At 45.4% G+C, this 14,088-nt stretch overlaps 1 protein-coding gene across 2 annotated transcripts in view; it reads right to left on the bottom strand.

Moving 5' to 3' along the window:
- iqsec1b (IQ motif and Sec7 domain ArfGEF 1b) overlaps nt 1–14,088 on the bottom strand; it is a 178,385-nt gene that overhangs the window by 85,359 nt on the left and 78,938 nt on the right. Inside the window, exon 1 of one of the 2 annotated variants that reach the window (XM_035387613.1) lies at nt 6,585–6,834. The exons of the other annotated variant lie outside the window; for it this stretch is intronic. Coding sequence (XP_035243504.1) covers nt 6,585–6,607 — 23 coding nt within the window. The 5' untranslated portion in view covers nt 6,608–6,834. Of the gene's footprint in view, nt 1–6,584; nt 6,835–14,088 lie in introns of those variants that run through there. 2 annotated transcript variants of the gene reach the window in all.

Genomic DNA, 14,088 nt, shown 5'->3' with positions numbered 1-14,088 from the left:
AATGCAGGAAGGAAGACACGTCTCTCTGGGTGCAGAGAGGAGAAGGCAAGAAGAGGAGGAGAATACTGGAGGAGGAGGAAGAGGAGGAGGAGGAGGAGCAGGTGGAAGGAGAGGGAAGAAGCCACATCATCCCACGTTTCCCGTTATCTTGAAGGACTGCTACTTCCAGAAGATGGGCAACAGAACTGATGAGGAGAACTTTCCTCCCTGTCGAAGAGGGAAGACACCAGGAAGGCACTCTACAACCCGCCAATCATCACATCACAGTCCTACAGCATGAAGACACACTGAAAATGAACAGTAGCTTCCCTAGTGACTGCAAGAACCCACCGTTTATATAATTAAGAAACAACTACTACCTTTACAGTCGCTACAACAAAACTGTCACTAGGGAGATGCTATTCATACTGTACATATCGCCTGGTTACCATCTATTTCATTGATATAAGCTAATCAAGTCAAGTACTTTAAACATATTTTTTCAAAGAGCATGTAAATTGTAAGTTGTATAATAACGTATATTAATATGGTACTAAGTGAAGGGACTGAGACTGTAGTTATCCATAAAACAAAGACACAGCTAGCCACAATTTAAGATGGATTATTCATCAAACTACTATGGTCTGCACTGAATAAAAAGTCCAACTGCAATCTGCTGTAATTCCAGCTACATGAAAGTGACCAGGTTATGGGGTGAAGTTATGTGGTGAAGGTGAATTTCAAAGGAAGTTGGTGAAATTCTGAGAAGACCCAGTCCCTTGTAACAGATCTCATCTGGAAACTGTGAGCTCTTTCCTGATAATACGAAGGCCAGTGGATGCAAGCAAACAAAAAGCATGTTATTTAATGGGTAGCAGTTCCTTGTGATTTCTGCCTGCTCGAAAATGCAATGTAAGCGGAACGTGTATTTCCACTGTACCGGCTGGAGCCAGCTGAATGAGCGCAGGAACAGAATGTTCTGGAAATGAGCTCCCGGACGGATTTCCAGCTTCATCGCCGACATTGATGCCAGGTCCCTCTCACCTCCCTGGCCACAGACCCACCTGTATCCGCCCTTCAGAGAACCTCAGGAACACAAGTCTCCTGTGTAACACCATTAAAGTGTTCAATCAAGTCCCTTCCTGCTATTCGTTTGTGAATTTATTTTGCATGTGACAAAATCCAGGGCGATTTACAGGGATTAGGAAAATACAGAACAGACTACCTAAAAAAATAAAATAAACAAGCCGCGCATAGCGTAAAAAGCTATATGCTGCATATAATGAGTGTGCCATTTGGGAGTTAAAAGCATGAGCTTAATGGTTTTACTTCTGGTTTAACAGATAAAACGATACAATACCATCAATGTATGAATTCTGAAATGAGAGTTGAAGATGGACGGCATTCCAAAAGCAGTTCACAGATTATGGTGACGAGGAAGCAGCGTCTGGCTGATGCAAACACCGCGGCGGGGCTCGTGCCATTTGGATTTCCTCACGGGGGGGGGGGGGGGGAACACTGAGTGCTGAGACAGATTAACGGGCGCAACATGGCCGCTTTCTGACAGGCGTCTGGAGGAGCAGCTAGCCGCTCTTACACCAGTGTGCTGGCAGCGGGACGGGGGCAATGGCGGATCACGGCGAGGTAGCTCAGCGTTGGCGCGGCTCGCTCCCGGGGCGTGTTAGGACCCCCCCTGGCAGGGCCTTCGATTTCCGCCACGGCGCATTGTTTCCCATTCGCTGCAGCGCGTGCCGCCGTCGCCATGAAAGGGGTTTCATAATTACACCAATTAAACGCAATCAGTTATGGCAAGAGGGCGTGCATCAGGCCCGCGCAGTTTATGGGTTATTTACACAACTCGGAGACTGCACTCATGTTAGGTTACATGTAATTATTTCAAGTGCCGTGCCATTCATTAGCGTAATGACAATTAACACTGGCAATATCGGTGCCACAAATGCAGCCGGCCTGTCTGTACATATGCACTCGTATTTCTCCTCAGTGATTTTTACTGCGGATCTCTCTAAAAGCACTGCACTGTCAACCGGTGGTGCATTAAGCAGGTCTCGGATCATTCATGAGCTGGAATTACAATAGGCTTCAATAAGGACAGCAGACCCAAAACACAAAACCTACAATGCTGTCTGACACAGAGCAGTGGAAAAGATGCTGAAACACAATCCCTCCACTGCTCCAGAGACATCGTGTTAATATTTCTTTTACGGTTACAGAGAATTGCTTGCTGTCGATCAAAACTGAATGGGAATCCAGCAATGTAGATCGCCATGAACTACGCCTTGTCTGCCTATGGAAGACTTTTCTCTTTGTCTTCCAACAAAGAGGTGAGTGAGTGGAGCAGGTCTCTGCTTACCTGCACACTGAGAGAGGTACAGGGACTGTTAGCTGCGTATTGAACAAGGGAGCTGGACAGCAATACTGGTGCAAAGTGTCTACAGACCTACGACACAAGGAAAAACAAACAGTCAAAAACCCAGAGCCAGCTCACACCTGATTATATGAATTTAGAACTTTTTAACCATAAATAATGGTTCAATTTATGGATCAATTATGATTGTTTGAATGATTGGCGTGCACAATTTTGTGATGGATTTTGGTTTAATATAGTAAATTAACCGTCAAATGTTAGAAGATGAGTTTTTTTTGGTATTTTGTTCCATGTTGGATGAAAAGACATGGAAGACTGTTGTTTTGCTGAAATGGTGTAGCTGGGGGTCATAGGCTAATTTCTCCCCAAGAAACAGTAAATTTCTCCCCTAAAGATGAGTAACTCTGCACCAGTTTGCTGCACCATGACTCACAGTCCACTGCTCCTCCAATCCCAGAGCCACAGTTCACCCAAACTCCTCCCTCATCTGGAGACAGTCCTCTCATTGGATTAGGGCACCACAGGGGTGGCTCCCCTTAAGATCCTTGATGACACCCATTTTATTTTCCAAGCTGTTAAACATTGAGCTTGTTGTTTATTAAATGGCACTTCATAGCCAAGACTGGACTGAAGCGAGACAACTTTGAGTTTAAGTGTGTCCCAGATGGATAATAAGTCAGTCTTTTATGAATGGAGGTCAGTACCATTTGGGACTGGTTCCACTGAGAAGTGTATTTAACCACACATTACAGCAAATAAAACACGAGAATGAGGCAAGCAACTCATGCAGATAGTGAAATGATAAAAAAGGTACATGTTAAAGCAGCACGTGTGATCTGCGCCTTTACGTATGACCTTCATGTTGTTGTGGTATGCAAGGACCAGTAAATGCAGCGAGATGGTTGTGTTATCCATTGCTTTCAGTACAATAGGATCACACACATGGAGATGTATTAGGCTTTCATGGAAGCGCTGCTGGGCTCATACAAAATCCACAAACACTTGTTGGTTTGCTTAACAAAAAAGTCTTGCATCAACTATTGTGCCAAAATATGTGACTCTGAAACTCAAAAAGAGAACTAGCTTAGAACCTGTGAAAACAAACAAAAAACAAACGCCCCCAAAAATATCCAATTGCAAAGAGCTCAGTTGCATGCCACATAATAGCCCACATTGTGCAATTTGAAAACATCAAAATTCATTATTTATTACTTTGCACAAAAAAATGTTTCAAATAATGTACAAAGCTGTCTGGCAACACCTCTTCAGTCTGGCCATCTCAAAGGCAAGTGGGGCTCTCCATCCAAGGGAACAGTGCATTAAATATTGACATGGGGGCACATAAATGTTTTAACAATCTGTGAATTTTTGAAAAGATCAAGGGCATCTTTGGACAGATTTTCTTTATGAGAAACTCCAGTGGTACAGCAGAAGCATGAGAACAATTAATCACCGACCTGGTATTTTAGTTTAGTCAACCATTCAGAGCCAGACATTATAGCACACTACCGTGGGAGAACTAGTCTGTTCCATATGTACTATACTACTATTCTGGAATGTCCCTCTGTTTAGTTCTGGAATGCCTCTCTGTCTCTGTCTAGCTTGTTTCCTCTCTCTCTCTCTCTCTTTCTCTCTCTCTGTCTGTCCCTCTCTCCCTCTCTCTTTCTCTCTCGCTCCATCTCCCTCTCTCATTTCAGCATGATGAGTTTCTGTGCACGCTGGATAGGCCACAGGGGTGTGTTTTAGAATCCAGGTGAAAAGGTGTGGAAGATGAAAAGGCTTGTCCGCGCTCTGGAAGGAGGTATGCCCTGTGGACTCTGGCCACCCACTGATCAAATGGCAGCGCCACCCCACTTAGCTGGGCCATCCATCACCGGCAAGAGGCATCTCACAGCGGGACAGGGCGAGCCACAACTGTACAATGCCACTGACGGCACATCACTGCATAAACAGCACCCCAAATATCACCTCAGAACTGCTATTCCATTGCAGGAGTAGATTCGTTGGAAAGGCCAGTGTATAGAGTGAACCTGTACAAAGACGTTTTACCGTTAATTCACCATGGTAAAACCCACGTACAAGTTTTATCCCACATTAGGAACTATTAGGCTCTGCGCCAGTTATTTATGATCATAAAACTTAATGTAAATTAAAGTTAGGGTATTCAACATTTGCATATGGCACTTAGCCCCACAAGCTGCAGTTCATAAATGCCCCACACTGAAAGCCAATGGCAGTTTACCATGTAGGCGGGGACATCCAGAGCAGTGATGTCACAGGTAATAGTATTTACTGCGATAAGCAGGGAAGATGAGTGTCATGTGTTGTTAAATGAATGGGCTCTGACCCACATCGAGGAGCAAGTCACTGTGGAACACAACACAGGACAGTGTCAAAACTCATCGCTGTCAGCAGCACACGGAACACCACATCAAGCTTCGGTCTTCAGTTCGGAAAGCTTCGTTTTCATTTTTTTTCCTTTGCAAGGAAACCTGACACCGAAATTTGCACAGACAAGCAGACCGCTAATATGGCACACAGTGCCAGCGCTACCCAGAGGATTATGGGATTGCCAGTGGTTGTGATTAGTCACTGGGCGCTAGGAAAGGCAGGGCACTGTGTGACATAAGCGACCTTGAAAAAGTCATCCGATCTCCGGGCCGAGCACCGAGCAGCTTCCCCTCTCCGCCTGGCCCAAAGAAAGAAGCCAGAGCAATCACTGAGGAACAGATGGAGATGTTCCTTTCTTACGCAACCAGGTGCTTCAAGCTGAAATGATTGTATTTTTACAAGGTTCACTTCATTCCATCTAGCCTATGTATTGCCTGTGAAAATTCTAGTATTTTTCCACATTTTTAAAATTCAGAATTACCTATAAATGTTGAGACACAGTCAGCTTTCAATCAAGGAAGATAAGAGACCATTAATGTCCCCTTTATCTCAGAAAATACAATTTAAATATTTCAATAATGGCTACTGCCAGCCTTCATGTAATGAACCACTTAATCATTCACTCAGTTTAGCACAGCAGAATATCACTGCTGTCACACAATATTTTGAGTTCAGCAACATTGGCAGATTTCTCTCTTGACGCTTTATCAGCACAGACATCTCACTCCAAACACTGGAGACAGTGGCAGCACTGCCAAGCACATTCCTCCTCTGAAACAACACACAGATATAAACGCAAACACACGCAGCACCGTGCGCACACACACACGCATACACGCATACACACACACACACATTCTCCAGTAAATAGACATTCACACCAGTCTACGTTTCCGAGAAGACTGCTAAGAAACACACTTCAAACAGAGACCTGATTTGTATGCAGCTAAAAGCAAAGTGGCAGAATTCGCTGTGGCTGCAGAACCAAAGGCTAAAGCTGCAGCGCGGACAATGACTCGTCAAGCTGAGGAGGGATGGCAGCTCCTCCTTTAAACCGCCATTCTGAGGCGAAACTACGCCACTGTTTGGAGCCTCTAGACATAGTCAGAAAAAAGAAAAAAAAACAGCCTCACGTAGTTTCCATAAATAGCTCCGTTGTGATGTCACCCGGACTACGCAAGTACCGTCCACCTTCTCTTCTGTATGCACCAGAGGAGTCGCCTTGCTCCACGGAGTCATTAAGTCCTGCAAGTCTACTTCATTCTCACGGGACCGTTATCTGAACGTCCACAGCAAACTTAATCCTGCCGATATTTCACAAAGCAGATTTAAGATGGTCATCTGTTTATCTACAGCTTCTGTGTCACAGGCTCTCCTCCTCTTTTCTGTAGTCCAATGACAGCACAAACCCCATACTCATTTCTTTTTTTTTTTTTGTTCACAATTGTTTTTAGTTTTCCGACAACAGTTTCCTCACAGACATATGCATCCCCATGACAGTTCTCGTTTGGCTCGGGCTTGTGTGCAAATACTCCCAGCAGGGACCCAAAAGTGGAAACGCACCTCTGCGCTCCAAGATTCACAGCCAAATTCACTTCCAAACACACACAGGCACGCACACACAAATGCAAACACTCCAAAAACAAGCAAGAAAGACACCAGAACACAACACATACGTAGTAAAACATCACTCACAAATGTCACAAGGCATAAAGAACCCCCATTCTCTTTCTGAATTTTCCTAAACCCAGGTCAGAACTCTCAGTAATCCTGACCCCCCAAACCCCCCGGCCACCCCGGGTCACCCGTCCCGCAGCAGTGTACTCACAAACGGCAGCGTGCGCAGGCCATGGCAGAGCTGGCTGGGTCTGGTGTGCGAGCGTCAGGCAGCGAGGGGAGAGTGTGGGCTGAGCTGCACTCACACGCTGGGCATGTTCATTCAGGCTGGGGGCACAGAGGGACGGCACGCAGAGCGCAGCCTGTGATGTAACCGCCGTCACGCAATTCGTCAGCGGCGCCCAAAGCAAACAGGGGGTCTCTGAGTGGCAGCGCTCTGCCGGGGAGCCGCCGGGGCAAAGCCGTGCCCCCCCTCCTCCCTCGCCCCACCCCCCACCCCCCCGGGCCGCTGACCCCGCGGTCAACCAGCGGGCTGCGCTCGCCCGCTTCCGCACGTGCAGCCGGCTCGGCTAACCCAGCGAGCGTGTTTTGTTTATGCGCGGCAGAGTGTGTCTCCCGTCCCTGTTTGCTACCTCTCGTCTGCTAGCTGTAGTACGGTCCGCGGTGGAGAGAGATGATTGGTCCGCCGGTCTCCGTGGAAACAGGAGGATGTGTCGGAGGCACATCCCAGTCTCCCGACCCTGCTGAGGAAGCAACGTGCCTCCACCCCTGCTTTGCAAACCGAGGTGCCATTTACGATGAATGTACTGTCGCATAGACGGGCAAATACAGGAACTAATTAAATTCAGTACGTTTGGACAGCTGCTGGGCGGTTTAAATTAATGATTTTGACAAACAACTTGTAATAAGGTTTTGGCAAATGAAAAATGAACTGCAGATTTGATCAGTTTGAGATAATTATTGATTTTGTTACAACTGTTGTAAGTTGAAATAATTATGCAGGATGACAGCTGCCGTCTAATTCAGACGAATGTCTTTGGCAATGTGACAACATGGCTCCAGGAAAAAAAGGCTAGTCATCGAGGAATTGGTCAAAGGAGAGTAAATACTGGCGCATTTACAAATAAATAAAGTCAAAAATAGAAATGAACATTGGGGGAGGTGATAAAAAAAATAAACAAAAATAACATATTTCTATTTTTTTCCCACAGAAACGAAAAAAAGTGAAAGCCTTAACTGGTTCTAAGTACGACATTCATATTTTTAAAGCAAAGGCAAATTAAATTGACATTACAGTCATCAGCAATCCAAATACAATTTTTTCTTTTACAATAAAAAATCTATTTGGGGAGGGAGGGGTAGTGAGTGTTGAGGTGACCCACTGGACCTGTTACCTGTATGATTCATTTACATTTCACACCTGTCATTGTAGAATGAAAATGAATAAAGACATTTCTATGAGAAGGCACAATGAAAGGCTGAAATGTCAATCTCACTCGAGGAAAAATACTGCAATGTGGAGAAATGAGCCTGGGGTGTGGTGGGGGGCACTGCACTGCTACAGAGATGGATGTCAACTTTCTGTCACTTTTCACACAAGTTAACAGCTACAGTTACAGCACTGGGGGGAAATGCCTGCCTGACTGAGATCATAAAGGAATAAAGAGCATTATATGTAACATGATAATATTTCATACTCAACAACAGACAAAAAAAAAATACACACTCCAACAAAAACTAGCAACTGTCAAGATTGGTATATTGGAAAAAATAAGTGGATGGGTGAAACGCACACACAGAAACACTATATATGTGTGCGTGTATGTACAGTATGTATGTATATATAGAAATATATGCACATTAATGCATACATACACTTTTCATGTATTTTACATATATAAAATATACACATATTACATCATACATACAGTATGTGTAAATGCATATAGAACAGACAAATTCATATGGCATGCCTGTAAGATATCTGTGGAACCAACCAAACAAGAGCACAGACATGCATGTGTACAGAACCCTGCCTGTACATCGACACAGACTCACACTCAGTGCAAGTATTGGCAGGATTGGAATTGTATATAATGAGCGGAGATATATCTAACTCCAAATGTTCAATGAAATTTACCTCAGAAATCTCAGGCTTGGAAATCTCTGATTTCTGATGAGCCCAGACAAATGTCTTGGGTTGTGTATGCGCAGACATCCTGTGGAGGTGGGCGTGTCTTTAATGGGGACAGATAATGAGACAGGGGTTCTCCAGAGAGCACCCATGTCACCTGGCACCAGGAGCAGAGCAGCAGCAAAAAGGCACAGCGCATCTCCATACTGATATGCGTTGGCAAGGCTGTCTACCCAGCATGCACTGGGACACTTTTCTTCCACAGGGAACAGTGTGTGCCTCAGTGCTGCCTCCAGCTCACATAGCTGTTGATACACAAGGGAGTTTTTTCCACATCAAGTCTACCGTGTAACAAGGATGACACTTCTGTTGCCCAGACGAGAGGTGCATTATGGTATCAGGCTTTCCCTTGTATGGGGAACAAAACAAATCATAAGGAGATAGGCCTACAACATGTTTAAAAATGCACACTTACATACAGACAGACAGACACACACACACACACACACTCTAGGGATATTTTCATCAGCAGCAGGCTTTGAATGCAGCCTTCCTGTAATTTCGCACCCCGTGCAGCATTCGTTCACGGCCTGAGTAATGAAACATCAGAATCCCTCTGACAGTGGGACACAGCGGCGCATGTGTACGCGTGCGAGTCACGCATCGCCAACAACGCCATTAAGGCAGCTGTCACCTTGGTAACAAAGGGGGACCGGGGGCTGGGAAAAGACATCTTTTCACCCCAGAGTCCCGTTAAAGATCCCACAGACCGCGTTTAAGAGGCCCCCTCTCGCCTGTCAGAGAAACAGGCCTGGGACAGGGGCTCCATTCAGCCCCTGCGGTCCCAGCTGACCACCCGCCGCTGAAGCACAGGACAGGACAGGACGGCGGCCCAGGCGCAGGGGGGTGGGGGGGGGGGGATTGGGAATAAAACCCCTTTCACAGCCCGCCCTTCAGCCTAACAAATAGCCCTGCGCCGCTGCCGGCGGCCAGCGAGCCGTTTACCGCGCGCTCGGCACGCGCTCGCCCGTCTCGCTCCTGCCATCCTGCCTGTCCCCACCCCCCCCACCCCACCCCACCCATCTCTCCGCCCCCCGGACGGACGGCCACGCCTGGCTTGCCTAGCACCTGACAGAGGGGGGCGCTGGCTCCGTCTCACACCACACCGCACGTTTAGCTTTCAGCAAACCTCTCTGCGATGCCAGAGCGCCCCGGCGACGCGAGCGTGGGCCGCGCGTAAGCGTTAGCCGCGCGTTAGCGCTAGCCGCGAGGCGACTCGTGCAATATGCCGCTCTGAACGGCGGCCAGGAGCTCCCTGCGCAGCCAGGACTCGTCACTCCACGCTGCATACTTATCAGCCCCGTCTCCCCCCCACCCTCTCCCCTCCCCTTTCTCACCCAGCGGAAGAAGCAGCGGGGCGCTAAGCCTGCGCTCAACACAAACAGAATGAGCCAGGGAATACTTCTCAATGGGGAGATGTTCAGCACTGACCCTCAAGAGATGGTGGGAAACCAGTGGAAGCTTCTCATTCCATTACATCCTCCAAGGTGCCACTTCTACCATCAAATTCCTCATGTGAACCTCCTACCTTCACTGTTTTTCTCGTGGAACTCCTCCCTCTATCTGCATTTCTCTTGTGAAACTCTTCCATCTCATTGTAATTATCTTGTGAAACATCTATCTCACTGTGCTTCTCTGATGAAATGCATTTCTCTGGTGAGACCCCTCCCTCCTTCTGTTTTGCTTATGAAGCCCCTCCCACTCTTGTGTTTCTCTTGAGGAGCTCCTCCCCATTTTCACAGCAGACCACAGTTTATGTACTGTAGTCTTTTAAATTTCAACGGAAGAGGGCAATTATTTGCATTTCTGGGTTTGTGATATAGGCTAGTCTTGTATTTGGCATGGTTGTAATAGCTCTTATTTACTCAAACCCTGTCAGTAGGCTGTTTGGAATTTGCTGAAGCCGTCTGGTGGGTTAGCTGGATGCAATTTCATTATTATCTACATACACTGCAATATAAAGGGGAAATTTACACAACCAGATGTAGGCCTAGCTAATCTGCCAAGTGAAAGTAGAACCTACCATTGTATAGAACAACAAAGATAATATGACCAAATGTAATAAGAAAGTGCATAATATCGATAGTCAGCAGGTCAGCATTCACGACTAACTTATTGATGACACATAAATCACATGGATGCTTGTCTTTCGCCAAATGTACAATCAAAATTGAGTCAATAGATGGTCAGTAGCAAGAGCCATGTGTAAGACGGAGGTTAACGACTGTACTTCTCTCACTTTAATATCGCTTCAACATCATCCAGGATCCCAGGCAGGCAGTAAACCCAACCACATCATTCAGGATGTCTGATAAGTGGACAATGATTTAAACCTTAAACTTCTTTTTTTTGTCTTTCGGCTGCAAAATGTTCAACCAGGCTTGAGAAGAGCCTGTATTTAGGCGACTTCCTCACAGGTTCCTCTGCGCTGCTAACCCGAGTCATTGTGTGTCGGGCGCTAGGTCTGCATTAGCATTAATGCGAAACACTCAGCATATGGCACATTAAACCCCAGCCTGTTCAGAGACCCCTCAATCTGCTCAATAGTCTGCTTCTTATCCGGACACTCCTTGCTGTAGTACGAGCGGGACTGGCCACTGAGCCAGAAGTGCAATTCTGACCCCTTGTGCTGACTGCAGAGGTGGAGGCCATCCAAACACAGCCGCAGATCTGAGCAGCGCTACATTAGCCTCATTAAAACTGAATGAAAACCTGAGTGAGACCCCCGTGCCGTACTAGCCGTGCGTTGTGTGCACAGTAGTTCTATGAGTTGCATTTTTGAGCGTGTCAGTATTGTATCGTGTTTGTTCAGGGCTAATGTGCTGAGTTTTCTGTTTCAGTTCTGTATGCAGCTGGGCCACCCTTCAGTGGAGCTTCTAAGGGTGTGTGGGCAACTGTCTCCCTCCACTGGCTGCATTCCTCAGCTGTGGCGAAAAATCCACAGCCTACCAGCAGCTTCCTAACCAACGTGCGCTAAAAACAAACAGCCAACTTCGCTAACTCCCTCACTGAGCTACAGTACTGCATGCCTCAGCACAATTACCCCGCGGATATTCCTAAACACAACTACAGTGATCTTCTCAAGTGCATTCACAGATTAACTATATACAGTGATTGCATATAAGCAGGTAAATATTTAACTATTAATTCTAATGTCATTGATATAATGAAAATGACACCATACCATGCAATATATTTTCCTTGTACACATAAGAGAAAGTAAGAGAGACTATCAGGAGATTCTGGACTAAATCATTATGCATTTTGAGCACCACAATTTTAATTTTGGGACAATGCTTTAAAATCATTTTCTGAATTGATGCAAATGATACTACTATTTGATATTCTGACTGTCTGTGCAAAAGGCACAGAGCGGACATGGACAGAGCGCTGGTTCAAATGCTGTTTGAATGAGGACATAACAAAGATAAGATCAGCCACTTGAGAGCACACTGGCAGGACCTTTATAGTTACACGCTTAAATGTTATTATAAGGCCATTAAAGGTCTTGTAGCAGTTTTAAAAAGCATTGCGGTTCCAACACAGTACTGCTGGCCAACCTCCCACAAAAACTCTCTCTCTACATCTGGGCACCCAATCATCCTCTATGTACTACACAATCCTTTGCAATCCCTGCTCAAATTGATTCCCCAGATTATCACTGCAAATGACAACAGAGTTCTCACTTGACCAACCTGGTTAAATAAAATTAGCTCAAATCTGCAGCACACAAACAGAGATAGGAGTAGTACTATTGTACACAGACCACCATTTACATGGGCCTGAAATTTCATTCACTCATAATTCCCAAGGGAAGCAGCTCAGGCGTCATTTAAATTAGCTTCTTCGCTAAATAAGATAATTACCTTTTTGAAAAAGCAACACCATGGAAATGAACTTGAACTAAAAAAAAATGTATTATTATTATTTAATATTGTTTAATCTGCAAAATGAAAGCCCATGAAAACACTTGAAATCTCACTACGGCAAGTGCTGTACAGCGGAATTCTGTAACCTTTCTGAGAAATTCTGTTCAGCTGGCCATCCTGGACGTAATTAAGGTATTGATGTCTGGGGTGTGTGTGTGTGTGTGTGTGTGTGTGTGTGTGTGTGTGTGTGAGGTGGGGGGGTCACTGGAAGAGCGAGGATATGTACTGACTCCCACATCTTTGTAATTACAGAGTAGTGATGTGATTCATACAAATATTGTACTGAAACGTTAAAGTGTTATACAGCAAAAATGCTGGCTCAGAAAATTCAAGGGAGGGAAAAAAATTCCTTGGCAAAAAAATAAAAAATCTACTACCAGCAGACAGCACAAACAGCACAACTGTACTACCAGCAGAGGGCAGCGTATTTACATTGAAATAGCAACATTTCAGAAATAAGGCTTTAAAAACAACACAAGGGAAAAAAGGCTTCAGGCAGTCATTAAAACATTGCTTGCACAATGTATGACCCTGAAGTCATATGAATAGGAAGAGAAGTATATCCATTTCCAACAATAAGGCTTGATGATAAGAGTAGGAGATCACAAGACCCAACCAGCTTGTTGGCGTGTGATTGAGTGAGTCATACAAAACACCATTGCATTTGCATACATATAAAAAAATAGAAAATTTTGTGGTGAGTGTATGTGTGTGAGTGCGTGTGTGTGAATGCATGTGTGTGTATGAGTGTGTGCGTGTGTGTGTGCGTGTGTGTGCGCGTGTCCGCACGCGCATGCGGTGTGAGTTCTTTCTGTGTGAAACTCACACCGTCAGAGCCAAACAGCAGGTAGAACAGAGGCAATTACACACTGTAACATTTCATTCTAGGACTCTGCCTGCAGTGTCAACAAATCCTATTAAGGGCATGTCATGGTCAGACAACAAGGTGATGATGATAACAGTGATGATGATATAAACTGAAATAACAACCGCCATGAAGATAATTAACTGGATCCAGCCAACTGCTTTCAAAACATGTCGGGGAGCGATACATATACACACGCACGTATGCGTGCATTCACGCACACACACATCACACTACAGCGAAAATATTTTGAGTGGATTAAGGCTGTTTAGAAGGATGATTTGTTATTTATGCTGATATGACCTACACACATGCTCAGAATGGCTCAGCAGGGGGAAACAATTGTCTGAGCTGGCAAGAATTTTCTTAAACTCAAAGCCACCGGGGGCCTTACATAATTTCTTTTTTTTTTAAACACCCTTAAACGGACACTTCTAAAAATTTTTATTTTGTTATGTAGAGGCCTGTATTGACAACTGATCAATGATGTGCCATTAAACTGGACTGTAAGTAGCCATACAGTATGACACAGTTGTAAATCCACTGCTCTGCGTCACACAAGCAAAAGAGCAAAAAGAAGACTGGTCTCTGAAGCTGTGAACTGTGAACGGCTTGCAGAACTGTAAATGAAACTGGAAAAGATGAAATGAACTGATCCAATTAGTCCCACAGTTCTTACCATGCATGCATGCACACACGCACGCACACGCACACGCACAGACACACA

This window comes from Anguilla anguilla, chromosome 13 (assembly GCF_013347855.1).
Source record: "Anguilla anguilla isolate fAngAng1 chromosome 13, fAngAng1.pri, whole genome shotgun sequence".
NCBI lineage: Eukaryota > Metazoa > Chordata > Actinopteri > Anguilliformes > Anguillidae > Anguilla > Anguilla anguilla.
This window is presented reverse-complemented; position numbering and strand designations above follow the sequence as displayed.